The sequence below is a fragment of the Dasypus novemcinctus genome, chromosome 9 (assembly GCF_030445035.2).
Source record: "Dasypus novemcinctus isolate mDasNov1 chromosome 9, mDasNov1.1.hap2, whole genome shotgun sequence".
Classification (NCBI taxonomy): Eukaryota; Metazoa; Chordata; class Mammalia; order Cingulata; family Dasypodidae; genus Dasypus; species Dasypus novemcinctus.
In genome coordinates this window covers 124,280,891-124,300,459 of record NC_080681.1, presented here as the reverse complement: position 1 = coordinate 124,300,459, position 19,569 = coordinate 124,280,891, and the positions used below count along the sequence as shown (strand labels likewise).

General features: G+C 48.8%; 1 protein-coding gene and 1 long non-coding RNA gene across 2 annotated transcripts in view; one reads left to right on the top strand and one right to left on the bottom strand.

Annotated features, from left to right (window-relative positions):
• Positions 1 to 752: 752 nt before the first annotated feature.
• Positions 753 to 19,569, bottom strand: part of GPR157 (G protein-coupled receptor 157) — a 37,914-nt gene continuing 19,097 nt past the window's right edge. The window contains exons 2-4 of the mRNA XM_071217797.1: positions 10,554 to 10,767; positions 3,887 to 4,081; positions 753 to 3,573 (exon numbers count right to left, since the gene is read on the bottom strand). Of these exons, the coding sequence (XP_071073898.1) occupies positions 3,364 to 3,573; positions 3,887 to 4,081; positions 10,554 to 10,767 (619 nt within the window). The 3' untranslated portion in view covers positions 753 to 3,363. The remainder of the gene's footprint in view (positions 3,574 to 3,886; positions 4,082 to 10,553; positions 10,768 to 19,569) is intronic.
• LOC139439709 (uncharacterized) lies at positions 4,136 to 5,621 on the top strand. The gene is made up of 2 exons (XR_011649763.1): positions 4,136 to 4,543; positions 5,111 to 5,621. It is a non-coding gene; the product is annotated as an uncharacterized lncRNA (long non-coding RNA).

Genomic DNA, 19,569 nt, shown 5'->3' with positions numbered 1-19,569 from the left:
GCAGTAGGCAGGCACCCAACTGCTCGAGCCACATTCACTTCCCAAGTATTTTTAACTTCACAAAATCCAAAAAATAAGTGGGAAGAATAAACAAGCAGTACTTTGGGGAGCAAAGTCCCAAGTTGCAGCAGTTGGAAAAAATCTGACTTGAAGGCCAGGCCAGTGGACTGCGCAGGCGCCAATTAACCAGGAAGCAGGGAGTGGATGTAGCTCAGTGGTCGAGCACCTGCTTCCCATGTACGAGGTCCTGGGTTTGGTCTCTGGTACCCCCTCAAAAAAACAACAGAAAACAAAACACCTAACCAGGTAGGCAGCCAGCTCCACTCACAAAAAATAACCCAGGGTCCCAGGGGTCCTGGAACCACAGAGGAGGTGGGTCAGCAGGTCCCGTGACAGCAGGACGTGTGAAGAATGGGTCAGCTTGGGGCGTCTCCTTCATGCCTGTTTAGCCCCAAGTCGGGGGTCCCTGGAAGCTAGGAGCGTGGGTCCTTGTGATGGACGGGACCCGGACATCTGCGCCCTCACTGCAGCCCACCTGACCATGACCCATCACCTGGCAAACCCTGGAGAAGCTGGCTGGGTGCTCAGGGCGCCCGTCCACTTAAGGCACCTGCCGAGGGAGGCCCACGGCCAGCTCGCCAGGTCTCGGCCCGTGGGAGGTGCCAGGGCCCCCGCGGGCAGCACCTGCTGGTCAAAGCCCACCTCCCCCGCCTCCCTAACCCGCGGGGTAGCAGTTTACCAAACACATGAAAGAAAAGTAAGTCGTTTATTGCGTTTAAAACAGCAGGTGGTCGTGGTTTCTCAGAACAGTCTGGCACGTCGAGACACACACTGTATTATTCCGCCTGTCAAAATAGTTCTTGCAGCAAAGGTAAGAGGAGCTGTTTGCGCCCTCACCCGGGGCCAAATCATAGTCTTTATTTAAAAAACCCACAAAACCCCTGCAGCACCAACGGGGAGAAAGGGGCTGGTAAACCTGATCTGGAAGGAGAAGGGGCGGCAAGTGCATCCAGAGGGGGCCCTGGGGAGGCCACTGTGAGGTCTGCAGCACTGTGTCCCTGGGAAACCGAGGGAGGCAAGACAGATGACACCAAGGAGGGAGGAGAGGCCCTGGCCCGGCACAGTGGAGGAATCCGCTCTCTTGCGCGGGCAGCAGCAGTCACCCCTCCTGGACGGGGAGGACACCCCCCAATTCCCGCCCACCTCCGCCTGCCCAGCTGCAGCGAGGAGTCCCCCAGTGAGGCCGGGGACCAGGGATCTGGACTCCCACGGGATCTGGCGAAGGCACGAGCTCCCCCCGCCCCCACGCCACTCAGGTCCCACTCACTTCTTGTCGTGCAGGGGCGGTGGGCAGCAGAGGAGTGCAAGTGGACGCTCCTGGGTGCACCTCCTTGGAGGCTTTTCCGAGCACGGCCCGCACAGCTGGCGGCCCCGACCAGGCAGAATGAGAGCTGAGCGAGCCCCCAGGCCCCCCGAGACGTGTCCTGAGCCGCCGGCCCCCTCTGCAGGCCTTGAACGATGCACCGGCAAGGGCTGGCAAGATGCACACCCAGGTCTAGGCCATCCTGCCAAAGCCATGAGCCCAGCCAGCAGCCTCTGCCCGGTGGCACCAGCTGCAGTTCCCTGGAGCCCCTTCCAGGCAGTCTACGCTGGCAGCATTTCCCATGCCCGGCGCTCTTTCTAACTTAGCCGTGAATCATTTTCTTTTTCAGCAGCAAGCGGACTCCTGGACTTCCTCTACATTCTAGAAGCTCAGTGAGGGTCTTTCCTGGCCACGAGCACAGAATTCTTTAGAGAAACCCAGGGTTGCCCTGACACGGTCATTGGTATAAGCGGTCCCATGGTTGGCAGCTTCCCAGTTTGTCTTTGACTTCTAAGGGGATGTTCGCCTCTTGCTGATTTTCAGAAAGAAGTGTGTTTTTAAGGGAAACCAAAATGAGCAGTTTGGACTTGGTTCTCTAAATGCCTATTACTTTCAGATTTGCTTCCTGATTGAGATTTTGCTTTAAGAGTTAAACAGGAGTGGACAGCACAGCATGGCCCGGGAGTCAGTGGTTTAAGGATTTCAGCTCCGCAGAGCCTGGATGGAATCTGAGGGCAGAACACCCACTAGCTCGAGGTACACTTCCCTCCCAAATCCGCCCAGAACAACCCGCTGTGGGGTTGCACTGGGAGCGGCTGGCCCCGTTCTGAGCCAACAGCTTCTGTGACTTGGCTCCTGGGGCCAGGAAACTGCTTTCTGAAGAAGAGGAAAGCGCGGGTGGGAGACCCACTGCACGGGAGAGACGGAAGCTTATTTTACATCTCTTGTCTTGTAAGTGTAAGTAACCGCCCCCTGACCCATGGGCAGCACTTCCCCAGCCAACTGTGCAAATGGACAAGCCTTGAAACCACCACCTCCCAGGAAGCACCAGTTTTGGATGATTCACTAGCTCTTGGGGTGTCTGTTGTACAAAAAGCTAAACCAGGACGTGAAAAGGCAGGCCCTCCTGCCTCACCCCACTTTAGTCTTCTTAAGAACAAGAGTGTTCTAAGAAAAGACCCCGAGGTCTCTGGGGGTCTGCCTCGCCCCTCTTGCCTGCGGCCCGGTCCTTGCCTGACCCCTGGAACCTGTGTTTTAAGGAACCAGCTGGCAGAGGCAGGAGGGTGGATCTCCTGGCCTGTCCATAAAACTCAGACGCCATCCACAGCCAGGTTGGCAACTGATGGAGAGAGAATTCAGGGGGCCAGGAGACCTGCTGTCCCTGAACACGTGTGCTGGGAGGCGCTTACACCAGTCACCGGGAAACCTCTGGGAACCTGGTGACAGACACCTGGCTCCCGCTGACGGGCAAAGCTCGCCAAGAAAGCCAGCACCCCCAGGGAATCTCAATGCCTTGAGCACTAGGGACCTGTTCCACGACATCTAGGTTGGGGACACATCTCTGGTCCCCCCAACGCTGACGTCAATCGCGCGCAGGATGGCCAAGCAGTGGATGTGCCTTTCCGTGCTTTGCCTGTGGGTGTGAGCCCAACAAATTGTAAACAGTGGCGGTCACCCAGAGACGAGCGACCGCTGACCTAGTGGCCACCAGGCCGTACCTGAGTATGGCCACTGGCGTACCCGAGTCCCGACACCCACCCTCTTGGAGAGGGAGATCCCTGAGAGTGTCGGAACCTGCTAGGTGCAACGTGCCACCCGAGGTCTAAGAGGTAGAAGAAGCTGAGTTCGCAGCTGCCCCCGCACTGAGGGTCAAGGGCGGAAAGGGCAGAGGGCTGGCGGAGCAGCAGGTACCTCGCTCCCTCCTGGGGGCGGGACCCGCACACCCGCCGGGCCGTAGCGGGCAGCACCCAGGCACAGAATGAGGCGAGGCGAGGCGAGGCTCAGGTGCTGGGGAGTTCGACGGGGGTGCGGTGGGGCTCCTGGGAGTCTCGGGCCCTGGAGGGCCGAGGCGCGGCGGGAGGCCCCGGCGGCCGGGCGGGAGGGCCAGGCGGGCGGCAGCAGCAGGCGGAGAGCAGCCGCGCGCGCACGGCCCGCGTGCAGAGCACGAACAGGATGCAGTTGGCGCCGCCCTGGAACGTGTTCCCGATGCCCTGCGGGAGAAGGGGCGGCGTGAGCCGGCGGAGGCGGCCTCTCCTCCCACCCCGCCCCCGAGGCCTGCGACGCCCGCGGCCACGTGGCCTTGGGCCGCGCTCGGGCAGGCCTGGCCCGGGGCCTCGGGGTCGGGCGGGCCCCAGGGACCCTGGGGCTCCTCCCAAGGCCGCGGGAGCACCCCACGCCCGGGCCGCGCCAGGCGGGAGGCGCTCTGGCCCTGGCGGGGGTGCCGGGCAGCGCTGTCCCCCGCCGCGCCCCGTCCTCTCGCCTGGGGGTGACCTCACGTTGGGCCCGCCGCGCCCGGGGACCTACGTGCAGAACGACCAGCACGGGCGCGCGCACGGCCGGGGAGCCGCAGAGCGTCAGGACGAAGCGCACGGTGCCCCAGACGCGCAGGCCGATGAAGATGAGCGGGATGAGCACCAGCTTCCTGTCGGCCGCCGAGCTGCGCTGCCCGCGCCGGGACGCCTCGGGGAGCAGGGGCCGGTACTCGGAGAGCGCGGTGTGCTGCGGGGACACCAGGGCGCGCCTGAGCCCCCGGGCGCTCCCGGCCACGCCCGCCCCCGCCCGCCCCCGCCCGGCTCACCCGGGCACCTTCAGATGGCCGAGAAAGAAAAAGCGCCCAAACGCGAGGAGTGCCCCAGTTCCTCTCTCTCCAGCCTGGACCCCTCCCCTGAAGCCCGGACTCGGAGACCCACCCCCGGCTCTGGGTCTAGAAGGCGCCTCAGACTTCTCATGTCCAAACCTGAGCCCCAACCTACCTTATCGCCCCCGTCTTGGCTAATGGGAACCCCGTCCTCCCAGGTGTCCAGGCCAGAAGCTCAGGAGCCGTCTCTGCCTCCTCTTTCTCTCACGGCCACACCCGGTCCCCAAGCAGGTCCTGCTGGGGCTCCCCTCACAGGAGATCCAGCATCCCAGCCTTCTGTCCCCCGCCACCACCCTGGGCCGAGCCACTGTCACCCTCTCTGCGTAAGTGCAATTGCCTCTTCCCTGTTCTCCCTGCTTCACCCTCACCCACTCCACCCAGCTCCCCACTAGCTATTCTCATCCCAGGAGCAGCACTGTCCTCTAAAAACCTATGTTAATACCCCAAAGAACTGAACACAGGGAGTCAAACAAAACTGGTTCGCCAAAGTTGATCGCAGCATTTCCCACGATAGGCAGAAGGTGGAACCACCCAAGTGTCTGTCAGCAGATAAACGGAGACACAAAATGAGGTCTCCATACACAACAGGATAGTGTTCAGCCACACCAGGGAATGGAGTTTTGGTCCACACTACAACGTGGATGAACTATGAAAACTTGATGCAAAGGTGAAAGAAGCCAGACACGAAAAAACAAAAATGATATGATTCCACATAGATGAAGTATCTAGAAGACAAGTCCATGGGACGGAAAGTAGACGATAGGCTGGGGTGGAGCAGGGAACGCAGGGGGAGTTAGTGCTTAGTTAGGACATCGTTTCTGTGTGGGGAGATGAAAGACTTTTGGACAACACTGTGGATGTATTTAATGCCTCTGCGTTGTACCCTTCAGAGTGGCTCCCTTTCTCTCCACTGGGTGGGCTGGTTGAAGATGGAATCCACCGAGGAGGGAAGGCCTAGGCAGCAGAGCAGAGGAGGCGCTGGGAGGACCTCCATGACGGCTGCTACAACCCCCAAAAATCAAAGATGAAGTAGCGCCACATGATTCCTAAGAAGAAGCCAGCCATGTGATACCAGAGAAATGAAATTTCAAGAGAGCGACACTAGATCGGAGTCTTCTTTCCCAGTCTGGACCTCTTGGCTGCTATGTCTGGGATAGACAACTGACGATGATTGCATTTTTTTTGTTTAATGCATGAATGCAGCTGATTCTTCAAATTAAAGATGGGAACTGACTTTTCTCACTAGATGTGATCTTCTAGAATCAACTTGCAAAAACATAAGAGTAAATGAAGGAAAGTACTTCTATCATTCTTAGATGCCTTTGTAGATTGTAAGCACCATGAAATCAGGATAGCTTTCTTATCTTTAATGCTTGGCCCAGAATAAATCTTCAAACAATATTTGAAGTAAAGTGAATTGAATTGAATTCTTCTATTGATTTTTTTTTTAATCCTAGAAAATGACAGCCATTTTAGTTGTGTTTCAACAAGATATTTAGATGGGATACCTGGGACTTAAGTCTGATGTAAAAAGCATGTATAAGTACATTAAACTATTTAGATACACGAAAGTCTACTTAAAACTCTTAATATCTGATTATAAGCCTTGCTCTTTCTATGAGGCAATGAAGAATGATGGCCCAAAACAACCTATGTATCTGAGGAAGAGTTATATGAAAGTTTACTGGTAGGAAATCTTTTATTATGAACATTTATTTATAACCTTACTGGATATTTATCATTGACTTTGGTATGGTTAAAAAGTTATTTCTGCTTTATGTTTAATGTTGGGATACTCTCAACTGTTTTGGCTAAATTATTCTTTAGGGAATTTCCTGCCCTATTTATCTCCTTACATCCATAAAGTCATATTTAACATGCAAATGGAACAAAATACACATCTAAATATTTGCAGTCTGGTATACTTCATTGTGTTCTTAGAATGAAATTTAGTACTCATTCATGCTTCTGTCAGAATGACAAAAATGATACACAACTATAATAACTTCTCTTAGCCAGAACATAAAACCCATTTAGATTAAGAATCTCCTATTAAAACAAATACAAAAGTATCAAGTGAGTTGGAGTAGATGGAGCTAAAAGCCTAAGATTCAAAGATAACAGGAGGGAAATGACTATCGGAAACTCCTAGAGAAATGTGGTACATAAATACTCACAGCAGTAGGGGCTTAGAGTATCTACGCAAGAGTCTATTATTTTTACATCAAACATGGTTTTTTGAAAGGTGAAAGGGACCTGTAATTGAATGGTGTAAGTGATGTATGTGCACAAATTGTTCTCATAATTTAGAAAAGAAATTAAATGTCCTTGAAGTCATGTCATGAAGAATACACAAGACATGAGCATATAATAGTTTATGTAAAAACAGATGAGTTAAACTATTTCAGAAATGACAAAAAATGTACCAGACTTTTCTGTTGAAATTCTCAATTTTGGAGCTATAAAATCAAAGCATCAGACAGTGAGGAAGTTACTTTGTGTGTTCAGGTATAGCACAGCCACCACTTGAAATCCAATGCTTTTTTGCTTCATTACATCTCTAGGCTGCATTTGTAAATATGTTTTTGCAAAGCGTTCTCATGTCTAGAACTATTACTCTGAGTAGTTTTGCTGTTGAGGTAGGTAGTAACATCCCCAGGTTAGTTTAGGTCAATAGTACCTATTAAATCTTGTTCTAAAAGCATTTGAAGTACATGATTTCCAGTATTTTGCATGCTTTGAGTGTTAAATATAACCCAGAAATTTCCGTCAAAGGCTGAAGCTGTTGGAATGTTTGCTTTCTTAAATGTGGCTTTTTCCCTTAGGACTCTTATTGTTACCCAGACTCCTTTTAGAAAGAATGGCCTAAAGATTTCTATTTATGGAAAGTAAAACTTGAAAACTATAGAAAAATATAGAGTGTGACATTAGAGTTGATGCAAGCACAAAAGGAAGGGCTGATAAATTTGTGTGCATTGAAATTTCAAATCTGTGTTTGCATACTGTATAACTGCAAAGGGCTCCAGATAAATCAAGAAAATCAGGAAAGAATATAATATGCAGTTCATAGATGAGGGTCCCTGAGTAGTCATCAACATAAACAGATGCAATAAGAATTGTACATTGAAAAACACCGAGATACCATTTCACAGCCAATCAGATGGGCAAAGGTGAAAAGAAAAAACCAGCCTGCCATCTCCACATGTGCTGAGCCTGGAGCTGTGGGCTCTCATCTACTTTGCTGATGACAGTGTAAATTTATATTATTGGGAGAGCTGCCAACATCTTAGTTGATTGAAGATGCTATACCCAGCAACTCTGCCTCTGGGTGCTTATATTCTGTAAGAATTCTTGCGTGTTTTCTCAAGGATATATGTATGGAAGGTTCACTGTATTGTTTTTAAGTGCAATAACCTGGAACTAATGTCTATCTGAAGAATGGATAAATTGTGGTATATTTATAGTATGTGGCTGATAAAGTGAATTATCAGGAATAGGTGTACTAACTTGGATAAGTCTCACAATCAATGACTGAAAAAGTGACCTAATAACTGAAAAAAATGACCCAATGATATGTGCTATATACAGTAGTTTTAAAACATGCAAAACAGTGAACAGTTTTAAAACATGCAAAACAGCATAAATATATAGTGAAAGTGTGAGAGCATGCATGAGAAAGATAAACACTCAAATCAGGCTTGTTCCTAGTCTCTGGAGAGGTAGGAGGTAAATGGGATCAAGATGTACACAGAGGAGGCTCCAGTTGTAGTTGTAAAGTGTTATTTTGTTTGAAGAATAATCAAATGTGAAAGGTTTGAATTTATTAAAGCTGAGTGACAGGAACGGATGTGGCTCGAGCAGTTGAGCGCCTGCTTCCCACATGCGAGGTCCCAGGTTTGGTTCCCGGTGCCTCCTAAAAACAAACAACAAGGAAACAAATGAAACAACCAACTCAGGGGAGCTGATGTGGCTCAGTGGTTGAGCGCCAGCTTCCCACATATGAGGCCTGGATTCAATCCCCAGCCTAGTACCTAAAAAAAAAAAAAAAAGCTGAGTGATGGTCAAAAAAAGGGTTCAAATGGCAAATTTTATGTTATATATATATGTTGTCAAAATTGTTCTTAAGTGAGAAGAAAATAAAAATGAAAATGCAACCCAAGTCAGCTCAAGAGAATCCTCCACTGGGAACTCTTCCCTGGTTCCCCCCTTGTTTTCCTCACAATGTCTCACAAGGGCTACCCCTGGCCTAGCTCTGCCCTCACTCCCCCTGCTCTCTGTGGCTCACTAGTTCCCAAGCAGGCTGGGCACACAGCCACCTCAGGGCCTTTGCACGGCTGCCACTGCCACCTGCACTGCTCTTCCCCACTCATCTATGTGGCTTACTCCCTCTTTGACATTTGAGTCTTTGCTCAAATGTTATCTCCTGACAACCCTAAACTATAAAGGGCATTTTTCAGATAGCCCCCTCCCCCATATTTTTGTCTGTTTTCACAGCTCACATTGCCCCAGACCATTCTCTGCAGCTTGCACCCGTTCATCATACTTCTTGTTTATTAACCCTGCTCCCCTGAATGCAAGCCCCCCCGGGGCTCTTCCTTCTGTGTCCCTTGCCCCCCAGAATCTGCCTCCTCCACAGTGAGCTTCTGCAAAGAGAATTCTAGTCCAAAGCTGGGGAGAATGAAGAGGAGAGCATGCTTCGGCCTTGGCTTCTCCCTACTCCCAGGAGCAAGCTCAACATCCGGGTAGCACCTGAATACTTAATAAGAAGTGAAACACTCAGAGCAAAGATGCACCTGATCTGGGGCACTGAGCTCCAGTGAGGGGAGGAGCACCAAGTTCCCAGCTGACACCTGGTATCCTAAGGAGCCCTCAGCACCCAAGCATCTGCAACTTACTTGCTCAGAGCACCTGCCTCCTCTCGGGCACTAAGCAGCAGCCCAGAGAGAGCTGGGTGCCCCCCAACCCTCCTCTAAGCCCAGGAGAACTGGGGGAAAGGAGGAACCGGGCACCCGCCAGGGCCACTGGTCTACTCCTCTTCAGAGCAAAGCCTGTGCTCGCCCGCGTGGTTTTCACTTTCCTTCTTAGTGAGAGGCAGGGAGAGGGGGTGCATTCTCTCCTCCCTGCCCACCATTCTCCTCCTTTCTCAAAACCCCCGCAGAGCTGGAGCAGAGGAGCCCATTCCGATGGGCAGGGTCAGCCACGCAGGCACAGCCCCCAGCCTGTTGCCCCCAGGGGAGGGGCTCCAGCAGGGGGTCCGGCACAGAGCCTGGCAAGCTCGGAAGCCTTCGTCAGGGAGCTGGACCCTTCCAGGGCAGTGGAAAAGAGGAGGAGGGAAGGCAGGAGACCGGCCAGCAGGCCACAAGGACAAGCTCGCAAGTAGCCCAAAGCGGGTTTCAGACCAGGGGCAAGTCCTGCTGGCGTCCTCAGCGACACCGGCCGGCCAGGACAGGGCTGGGGGTGGGGTGAGAGTCAGTGAGACTTCCGAGTCAAAAGAGAGCCACAGGTCTGGATGTGAGAAGAGAACACAGCTGGGAGGGCAGGGAGGTGGCTGGGTGTCCCGACGGCCACAGGCAGCTGCCAAGAGAGAAATGGCTGCTGAGCTAAGAGTTGCCCTGAGAGTGGGGACATACCCTCCGAGGAGCTCAGCATCTGAAAACACAAATGATAGAACCACAGGAACGGCGCTGGCCGCCTGCTGCGTGCACTCGAGGGTCTGCGACTGGGAGCATTTCATCTGCAGCTACCCTCCTGCTCCAGGCACTTGCCCCATTGTATCTTATTCCAGTTACTTCCACATCTGCTTCTCTCTAGGACAGAAGCCGTGTCTGGGTCCTCATTATAAACTCCATTGCAGAGGTTTTTTTGTGGTCGTTTGCTCGTGACTAGGACTGGTGGTGGGGGCAAGTGCCAAGGTGGTGGAGGAAACTCATTTGTTAGTACTCTGGCCAGCCCAGCCTGTGGATTTATGAATTCCCTGGGGCCTGAAACGCCGACCACCTATCACATAACCTCACCGCCCAAAAGCAATGAGGTGAGTTCTCTGTGCCACTGCTTATGAAATGCCATGCCCTCCCTTGCAGGGGCTGGGGCGCAGCGCCCCACTGGGTACCTCCCCTTGGCTCTCAACGCCTTTTGCGCTTGAGCAGCGCCGCGGCGCGTCCACCAGGGGGCAGCAGAGGGCAGGCTGCGCGGGGGCGACTCCCGGGAGGACCGCAGCCGGCGCCCCACCCGGGCTGAGCGGCCCCAGCGACGCGCCTGGCTGTGCCCCCGGGGGGCCGCGCCCGCGCCCTCCCAGCCCGCGCGCAGGGCGCTCCGGCGGGCCCGGCCACCTACCGCCCTGCTGATGTGCTTCCTGATGAGCACGTAGAGCACGGGCAGCGTGACGTAGGCCAGCAGCTCCCACAGCTTCCCGGTCAGCAGCATCCACAGCACGCGGTCCTCGGCCTCCAGGTCGACCCAGCACCAGCCCACGGACACGTCGGAGGCGTCGTAGCCGATCTTCTTCAGGGCCACGGCCGCCACGGTGATGACCAGCGGGACCCCCCAGCTGCGAAGGACACCGAAGGGGAGGCGGAGCTCGGGTCACTGCGGCTGGCCCCGAACGCAGCCAGGGCAGAGGCGCGGGGGCGCGCTTTGGGGAGGAGGGCGGCCCTCTCCGGGGTCGCCAGGCCGGGCACAGGAAGGGGCAGGTCTCCTCAAACCCACCGACTCAGGAGGGCGCGAAACAGGAGACAGGTGCCCTGTCCCGGCCTCGCCAAGCCCACCGGGCACGGCCCGGGAAGAGAACACCAGGTGCGCCCTGACCCACGCACCTTCCCGCGCCCCTGGGAGGCCTGGTCCCGACTCAGAATTCCTGGGCTCCCGGGGCGCTCCAGACCCCCCTCTCATCCCCCTGCACCCTAGGGGTCTTGTGCACCAGCACGTAAACCCCACCTGCCGGCCACCCCACAGGCGGCCCCTTTGGGCAGCCCCTGGTCCAGGGGGCCCTCTGGGTGGGGAATTCCAGGGTGGCCTTGGCCCCAGAAGCACCCGCCTGGCTGCTTTTCCCTCTCCCTCCTCACTGGCCTCTGCAAGGACGGGCGGGAGCGGGAGGCGGTGTCCCCGTCCTGTCGGCGGCTGCCCCTCGACGGGGTGGCAGCACGACCTCTTTCAAGCCACACAGGCACAGGTGGGGAAAAAGGTAAAGGAGTATGAGAAAGGCACCAAGTTACACCCAGGAGTTAGTTTTAAATGCTTGTTCTATGCAGCTATTTATCTGGTAAATTAATAGAAATTAGAATCAAATGGTTTGGTGTTGATAAAGGGCTCGGTCTCTCAATCTCAGAGTGGCCAGGGTTTCAGCAAGTGTCCTGTGGGTCACTGGTCCAGGCCAGCGTCTAGAGCAGTGGCAGGGGCAAGATGAGGGCCTGCCGAATGAATGAATGAATGAATGAGGTCTGAGCCAAGGGATTGAGGCAGCACCCCCCAATTAATTGGCTCCTTAAATATTCACTCAAAGAAAATGACTGAAAAGGAAATAAGAGGGTTTTGAAGTATCAAAGTACAATCTGGAAAGTTATAAAGTGTTTCTGGTCACTTTATGGCTCTCTGGATTCCTCTAAGCAATTCTGGGGAGGGGCAAAGCACTGCACTTGGGGACAGTCCAGGACGGAGGCTGGACTTAAGCCCACTCTCCCCATAGCAGCTTCCGGTTCAGGTTGGAAGAGCCTGGCAAGGCTGGGCAGGAGGCAGCAGCCTGGCAGGAAGCAGCAGCCTGGCAGGAGACTAGGATTCCAGCAAGAAAGCTACAAAGTAACGAACTTCTCCTACATCACTGAGCGTGCCCAGAGCTGAGTGTGTGCTGGGAAGCAGCCAGGCAGCAGACGATATAGGCAGAGGTCGTTGAAAGGGTTCAGAGCAACAGGGAACCAGTGTTTGAACTTGAGCACAGATGTCAGCACAGGTTTGGAAGCGGTAAGGGGAGGTGGTACCACACCCCCAGGCATACTGCAGGCGCACTACGGAAGGAATGCTCAAGTCATCTCGCAGAGCAGGCTCAACCAGACTCGTAATTTATGGATACAGACAAGGGCGTGCTGGGAAATGTTCAACAATTGGCTCTCCAGAAAAAACTGTGCATGTGTGCATGTGCGTACATATGCACACTCAAATATAAAAGTGTATTATAAATTGTCCTGATAGAAAAGATGTTTGTATACTGTTTACAAAAAATAAAATATGCTCTACTCCTTAGTGTAATTCCATTCACCAACTGTTCTCCCAGAATGTGTTCACTAATTTTTGCCAAACTTGAACCTACAGCCAACCTACGGCTGCAATCAGCAAATGAGAGTAGTTCCATGTAAGAATGTGGTTGCTGTTTATGTTTACCAGAACAAGCAAGATGACTGAGAAGGAGGACCAAACTTCTTAGGCTGGGGCTTTGTTTGTCAGTGACATGAGCAACTTCTCTGCTGAATCAAGTAAAAGTTTTCCAACAGTGAAAGGATATTTTCTCATTTTTAGCTCCTCCATGAGATGGCCTCTTCTCAGCACCTCCCCATCTGGATTCTGGCCCCATCTATGCCCGAGTTCAGAGATGTAACTTGAAAATGATACTTTTAGCTTCAGCCTATAATTATTAGCATTTTCTCCATCACTTTCTTAAGTCTGGATCAGGGATCTGGCAAACGATGGCCCACAGGCCAAATCTGACCCAAGGTCTGTTTTTCAAATGAAGTTACATTGGAACAAGCTATCTCCGTTCACTGACACATTGGCTAAGGCTGCTTTGGTGCTACGACAGCAGAATTGAGTAGCTGTGACCAAGACCGTGTGGCCCACAGAGCCAAATATATTTACTGCTTGGTCCTCTGCAGGAAAAGTTTTCTGACCTCTGCTCTACGAAATCAACTAAATATTAAACAAGTTCTGATATGCAGCATTTGACCATTTCCATGGTGTAAATACTCCCAGTGTGACCAATGTCAAGCCACCAACATACATAGCTGAGAGATGCCCAGTTACTATGCGATCATCCTGTTTCCATCACACAGCTACAAGGGAGGCAAACCAAGAGCAACTGATAATATGAAATGTAGTGAAATGATCAGCATATGCTCAGTCTTAAGTACTTATTACTTCAGTTTTTAATATGATTTATTTAATTATAAGTTTATATCATTTAATTTTTAATAACAGCTGTGTTTGATGAGGAGAAAGTCAGCATTTTGGCCGCCTCAGAATAAGCGGAGCCTGTTCTCTGACCCTGGAACCACAGGAGTGGCAGGTGGTGTCACCAGGACAGGCGCTCCACCCGTATCACGTAACTGTTTTATCTCCAAAAAAGAAACCAGGTGGAGGGGCAAGACGGTGACAGAGTAGGGAGCCCCAAGAGTGAGCAGATCACTGACCTCCAGTGCAGTGATCACCAGAGCTGTCTAAAGCATCTATTTGGGGACTCCAGGACACCTGAAGAGCATCCTGCGGCATCCTTGGAAGGACGGCAGGAGGAGACTGCCCATCTGCAGAGAAGATTTGTGAGTAGAGCACTCCACGCCCCTGAGGCCAGTGTCCACCCCCGCTAGTGGGGCCAGAAGCCTCGGGAGCTGTTTCCTGGCTGGAGTTGGAAGCTCCACTTCCCGAAACCGGGAGGAAGAGACAATCGGGCATTGACTTCTGCTGCTGATGGGTAAATGTGGCTGGCTAAAGTCCAGTCCTAAGAACAGCTAAAGGTTGAACCTCTCCAAATTGGAAAGAGGCCAGTAGCCTCCTTTTAAACTCCACCCTTGCAGGAAGGGAAGCAGTGCTGATGGAAAATCACGGTGATGGGAGGGACCGGCTTCCTTCCACCCAGGTGGGACTCCTGCCCTAGCCTGGGCTCCATACCTCCAGCAGGGAGGAAGCTGGGGGGACCTGCTCCGGCCTCTCTGGGAAACCAGACTTGCTTTGCCCATGTGGACCAGACTGCTTGGGCCCCCAAGAGGCCAGGAGGTAGGGCGGTGTTTCTTAGCCTCTCCTGGCAACTGCAGCTGCTTTCAGCCCACACAGACAAGATTGTTACAAAACCTATGGCTCCATCCCCGCCCACTGCAGGGGCAGAGTGGGTGCTTGGTCAGTCTATCCAGGCAACTTTGGTCAGTTTTGGGTTGCATGGCTGATTTCACTGCCCACACCTATGGCTCCAGCCCTGCCCCAGGCAGGGGAGGACGAGGCATGAAGCTTCATCAGTCTCCCTGGGCAACTACAGGCCGTCCTGGCCTGCACAGCTTGGATTACTGCACACGGCCTGGCAGGGGAGAAAGGTGGGAGAAGCTTCATCAGTTCCTGGGGGAACAGGGGCAGCCTCAGCCTCCATGGCTTACAGTACCAACCACATCCTTGGCTCCTATTACACAACCAGCAAGGGAGAAAGGGCAGGAAGCCCTAAACTAAAGAGAAAAACTGCACCCAGAATAAATACTCCAGTAAGCCAGATGCCAAGACACCAACCAAAAATTACAATCCACACCAAGAAACAGGAAGCTATGGCCCAGTTAAAGGAACAAGATAAGCTTCCAGATGACATAAAGGCGTTGAGACAACTAATCATAGATGTTCAAACAAATCTCCATAATAAATTCAATGAGAGGCTAAAGAGATTAAGGATCTTAAGAAGACATTGGATGAACACAAAGAAGAATTTGAAAACATACACAGAAAAATAGCAGATCTTATGGGAATGAAAGGTGCAATAAATGAAATTTAAAAACCACTGGAATCACATAATAGCAGATTTGAGGAGGCAGAAGAAGAGATTGGTGAGCTTGAAGAAATGGGCAATGACAGTGAACGCACAAAAGAACAAATAAAGAAAAAAATGGAAAAAATTGTGCAAGATCTCAGGGAACTTAAAGACAGCAAAAGACATGCAAATATATGTGTCATGGGTGTCCCAGAAGAAGAAGAGAAGGGAAAAGGGGCAGAAGGAATATTTGAAGAAATAATAGTAGAAAATTTCCCAACCCTTTTGAAGGACACAGATATCCAGGTCCCAGAAGCACAACGTACTCCCATCCGAAAAAATCCAAATAGACCAACTCTGAGACACATACTCATCAGAATGTCAAATGCCAAAGACTAAGAGAAAATTCTGAGGACAGCAAGAGAAAAGCAATGCATAACATATAAGGAACACCCAATAAAATGAAGTGCTAATTTCTCACCAGAAACCATGGAGGCAAGAAGACAGTGGTCTGATATATTTAAGATACTACAAGAGAAAAACTTCTAGCCAAGAATCTTATATCCAGCAAGACTGTCTTTCAAAAATGAGGGTGAGATTAGAATATTCACAGATAAACAGAAACTGAGAGAATATCTAACCAAGAGAACAGATTTTTTGAAAATGCTAAATGTGTGCTAGAGTCTGAAAAGAAAAGACAGGAGAGAGAGGCCTGAGAGTCTAGAAGTGAAGATTATATCATTAAAAGTAACCAAAAGTATCAAAAGAGTGGGGAAAATAAAATATGACAGAGAAAACTCAAATAGGAATAAACTTAACCAATGATGTAAAGCATTTGTATTCAGAAAACTGCAACTCAATGTTAAAAGAAATTTCAAAAAGGCCTACATAACTGGAAGAACATTCCATGCTCATGGGTTGGAAGACTAAATATCAAAAAGACATCAGTTCTACTCAAATTAATATAAAGATTCAATGCAATCCCAATAAAAATTGCACCAGCATTTTTTTAAAGTTGAAAACACAATTATCAAATTTATTTGAAAGGGTAAAGGGTTCTGAATAGCCAGAAACATTTTAAAAAGGAAAAGCAAACTCTCATCTCCAGACTTTAAATTATATTACCTAGCTATAGTGGTAAAACAGCATGGTACTGGCATAAAGACAGGCACATAGACCAATGGAACCAAATTTATGGTTCAGAAACAGACCCTCACATGTATGTCAAGTGATTTTTGACTAGCCTATTAAACCCACACAGCTTGGACAGAACAGTTCACTCAACAAATGGTGCTGAAAGAACTGGATATCCATAACCAAAAGAAGGAAAGAGGACCCCTATCTCATACCTTATCCAAAAATTAACTCAAAATAGAAAAAAAAAACCTAACTATAAAAGCAAAAATCAAAAAGCTTCTAGAAAAAATTGTAGAAAAATATGTTCAAGCCCTGGTGATAGGTGGTGGATTCTTAAAGGAGATAAGAGGAGGACTGAGATGGACTACTGATGTTTAATGTATGTAGAAGTTTTAATTAGCTTTAATATAAAAGTGTGGAAATATATAGAGTGGATGGTAATAAAAAGTGAGCAACAGCTGATTTGAGGATGTGGCTGAAAATGATGTCTAGGGGTATAAATGCCAATTGAGAGAATGCTAGAGAATAATCTAGGAACTGAATAGCATAGTAAACCAAGAGATGGATGAGAATTGTGGTTGATGCTACAGATAAAAAAAGAGTGTCCTTTGTGAGCTAGAGCAGATGTATGTCACTACTGCAGGGTGATGGGAATGTGGAGAAGCATGGGATAAATACAACTGAAGGTTGTATGGACTGTGGTTAGCAGTAATAATGTAATATGCTTGCATCTGTGCAAAGATGTACTGTGTTGATAATGGGCAGTATGAAAAATATGAGCCAAATGTACACTATGGACATGGTAACAATTAGATGATATTATTTTATCAGTAACAAATGTTCCACCACAGGGTGGTATGTTAATAGATGGATGTTGTTTGGGAATTCTGCACATGTGCATGATTGTTTCATAAGTTTACAATTTCTGTCATAAAAATATATTTAAAAAACAGTAATAGGGTGGGTTGGGGGAAAATACATCAAATGTAAGATAAGGACTATAGTTAAGTAGTAAGATTTTGACAATATTCTTTCATAATCTGCAAGAAATGTCTCAAAACAATTTAAGTTGTTGGTGGAAGGTTGATGTATGGGACCCCTGTATAATGTTATGTATGTATACTTTGTAAGTTCACAACTTTTACTCTACATTTATTATGTATGTTCATACATAAATGATATAAAGATAATAATAATAATAGGGTGGGTTGGGGGAAATATTTTGGTTAGTAGTAATATTTTGATAATGCTCTTTAATCATTAGTTTAAAATGTTTAACAACAATGAAAGGTATTGGTGGTAGGGTGAGTTATGAGAGTTCTGTATGATTCCATGTATGTTTGTTTGTAAGTTCACAACTATTACTATGCACTTATTGTTTATGTATGTTTATGTGTGAACGATATACTTCAGTAAATTTAAAAAAATATACTAGAGGCATATAACAGGAGATTTGAAAAGGCAGAAGAAAAGGTCAGTGAGCTTGAAAACAGGGTCTCCAAAAGCAAACACACAGAAACAGATAAAGAATGGAAAAAAATTGAACAGGGTCCCAGAGAACTAAATGACAGCAAGAGACATGCAAACATGTGTGTAATGGATTTCCCAGAAAAAGAAGAGAAGGGAAAAGGGGCAGAAAGAATATATGAGGAAATAATGGTAGAAAATTTCCCAAATCTATTGAAGGAAATAGATATTCATGTCCAAAAAGCACAATGTACTCCCACCTGAATAAATCTGAGTAGACCTACTCCGAGATGTAGCCATGTCGAATGCCAAAGATAAAGAGATAAAGAGAGAATTCTGAAAGCAGTAAGAGAAAAGCGATACATAGCATATAAGGGATACCCGATAAGATTAAGTGCTGATTTCTCATCAGAAACCATGGAGGCAAGAAGGCAGTGGTATGATATATTTAAGATACTGCAGGAGAAAAACTGTCACCCAAGAATCTTATGACCAAAAAGACTGTCTTTCAAAAATGAGGACAAGTTTAGAATAGTAACAGAAAAACAGAAACTGAGAGGGTTTGTAATGAAGAGACCAACTTTGCAGGAAATACTAAAGGGAGTGCAATAGCCTGAAAAAAATAAGACAGGGTGAGAGGCTTGAAGAGAATCTAGACATGAAGATTATATCAGTAAAAGTAACTGAAAGTGTAAAAAGAGTGGTGAAAAAAGATATAACAGACAAAACCCAAAGGTCAAAATGGGTGAATAACTGCCTTTATAGTAATAATACTGAATTTTAATGGATTAGCTCCCCAATCAAAAGACACAGACTGGCAGAATGGATGAGAAAATATGAGTTATCTATATGCTGTCTATAAGAGACTTACCTTAGACCCAAGAATACAAATAGACTAAAAGTGGGAGGCTGGAAAAAGTTACTCTATGCATGCAGAAACAAACAAACAAAAGACTGGAGTATCTATACTTACATCAGATGAAACAGACTTTAAAAGCAAAGCTGGGAAAGTGGATGTGGCTCACACAATTGGGCTCCCATCTACCATATGGGTGGTCCAGTGTTTGATTCCTGGGGACTCCTGGTGAAGGTGAGCTGACTGACACGGGCAGCTGGCCCACTTGGAGTGCTAGTCTGCGTGGTGAGCTGGCCGAAGCAGAATGCTGGTCTGTGCAGGAGTGCTGGCCCATGCAGAAGCTGGCCCAAGCAGAGAGCTGGCACAGAAGATGACACAACAAAAAGAGACAATAAGAGATGCAGCAGGCCAGGGAGCTGAGGTGGCACAAGAGATTGAGTACCTCTCTCTCACTCTAGAAGGTCCCAGGATTGGTTTCCACTGCCACCTAAAGAGAAGACAAGCAGACACAGAAGAACGCATAGCAAATGGACACAGAGAGCAGACAACAGGGGGAGGGGGGATGGGAAGGGAATAAATAAATTTAAAAAGTTGTTACTAGAGACAAGGAAGGAAATATTAATAAAAGGGGCAATTCACGAGGAGGAAATAATCATAAATGTATATGCACCTAACTAGGGTGCCCCAAATTGCACAAGGCAAACACTGGCAAAACTGAAGGGAGAAATAGGTATCTCTACAGTAATAGCTGGAGACTTCAATACACCATTCTCATCACTGGATAGATCATCTGGGCAGAGAATAAAGAAACAGAGAGCTGGAATAATATGGTAAATAAACTAAAACTTATAGATGTGAACAGAACATTGCACCCCAAAACAGCAGGATACACATTCTTCTCAAGTGCTCATGGATCTTTCTACAGGACAGACCATATGCTGGATCACAAAACAGTTCTCAAATTTAAAAAGATCAAAATTATACAAAGCACTTTCTCTGATCATAATGGAATAAAGCTGGAAATCAACAACAGGCAGAAAAAGGGAAAATTCACAAATACATGGAGATTAAACAACACATTCTTAATCAGTGGGTCAAAGAAATGGCAAGAAATATCAGTAAATATCTTGAGACTAATGAAAACAAGAACATAATGTATCAAAACCTATAGGATGAAAGGGGTACTG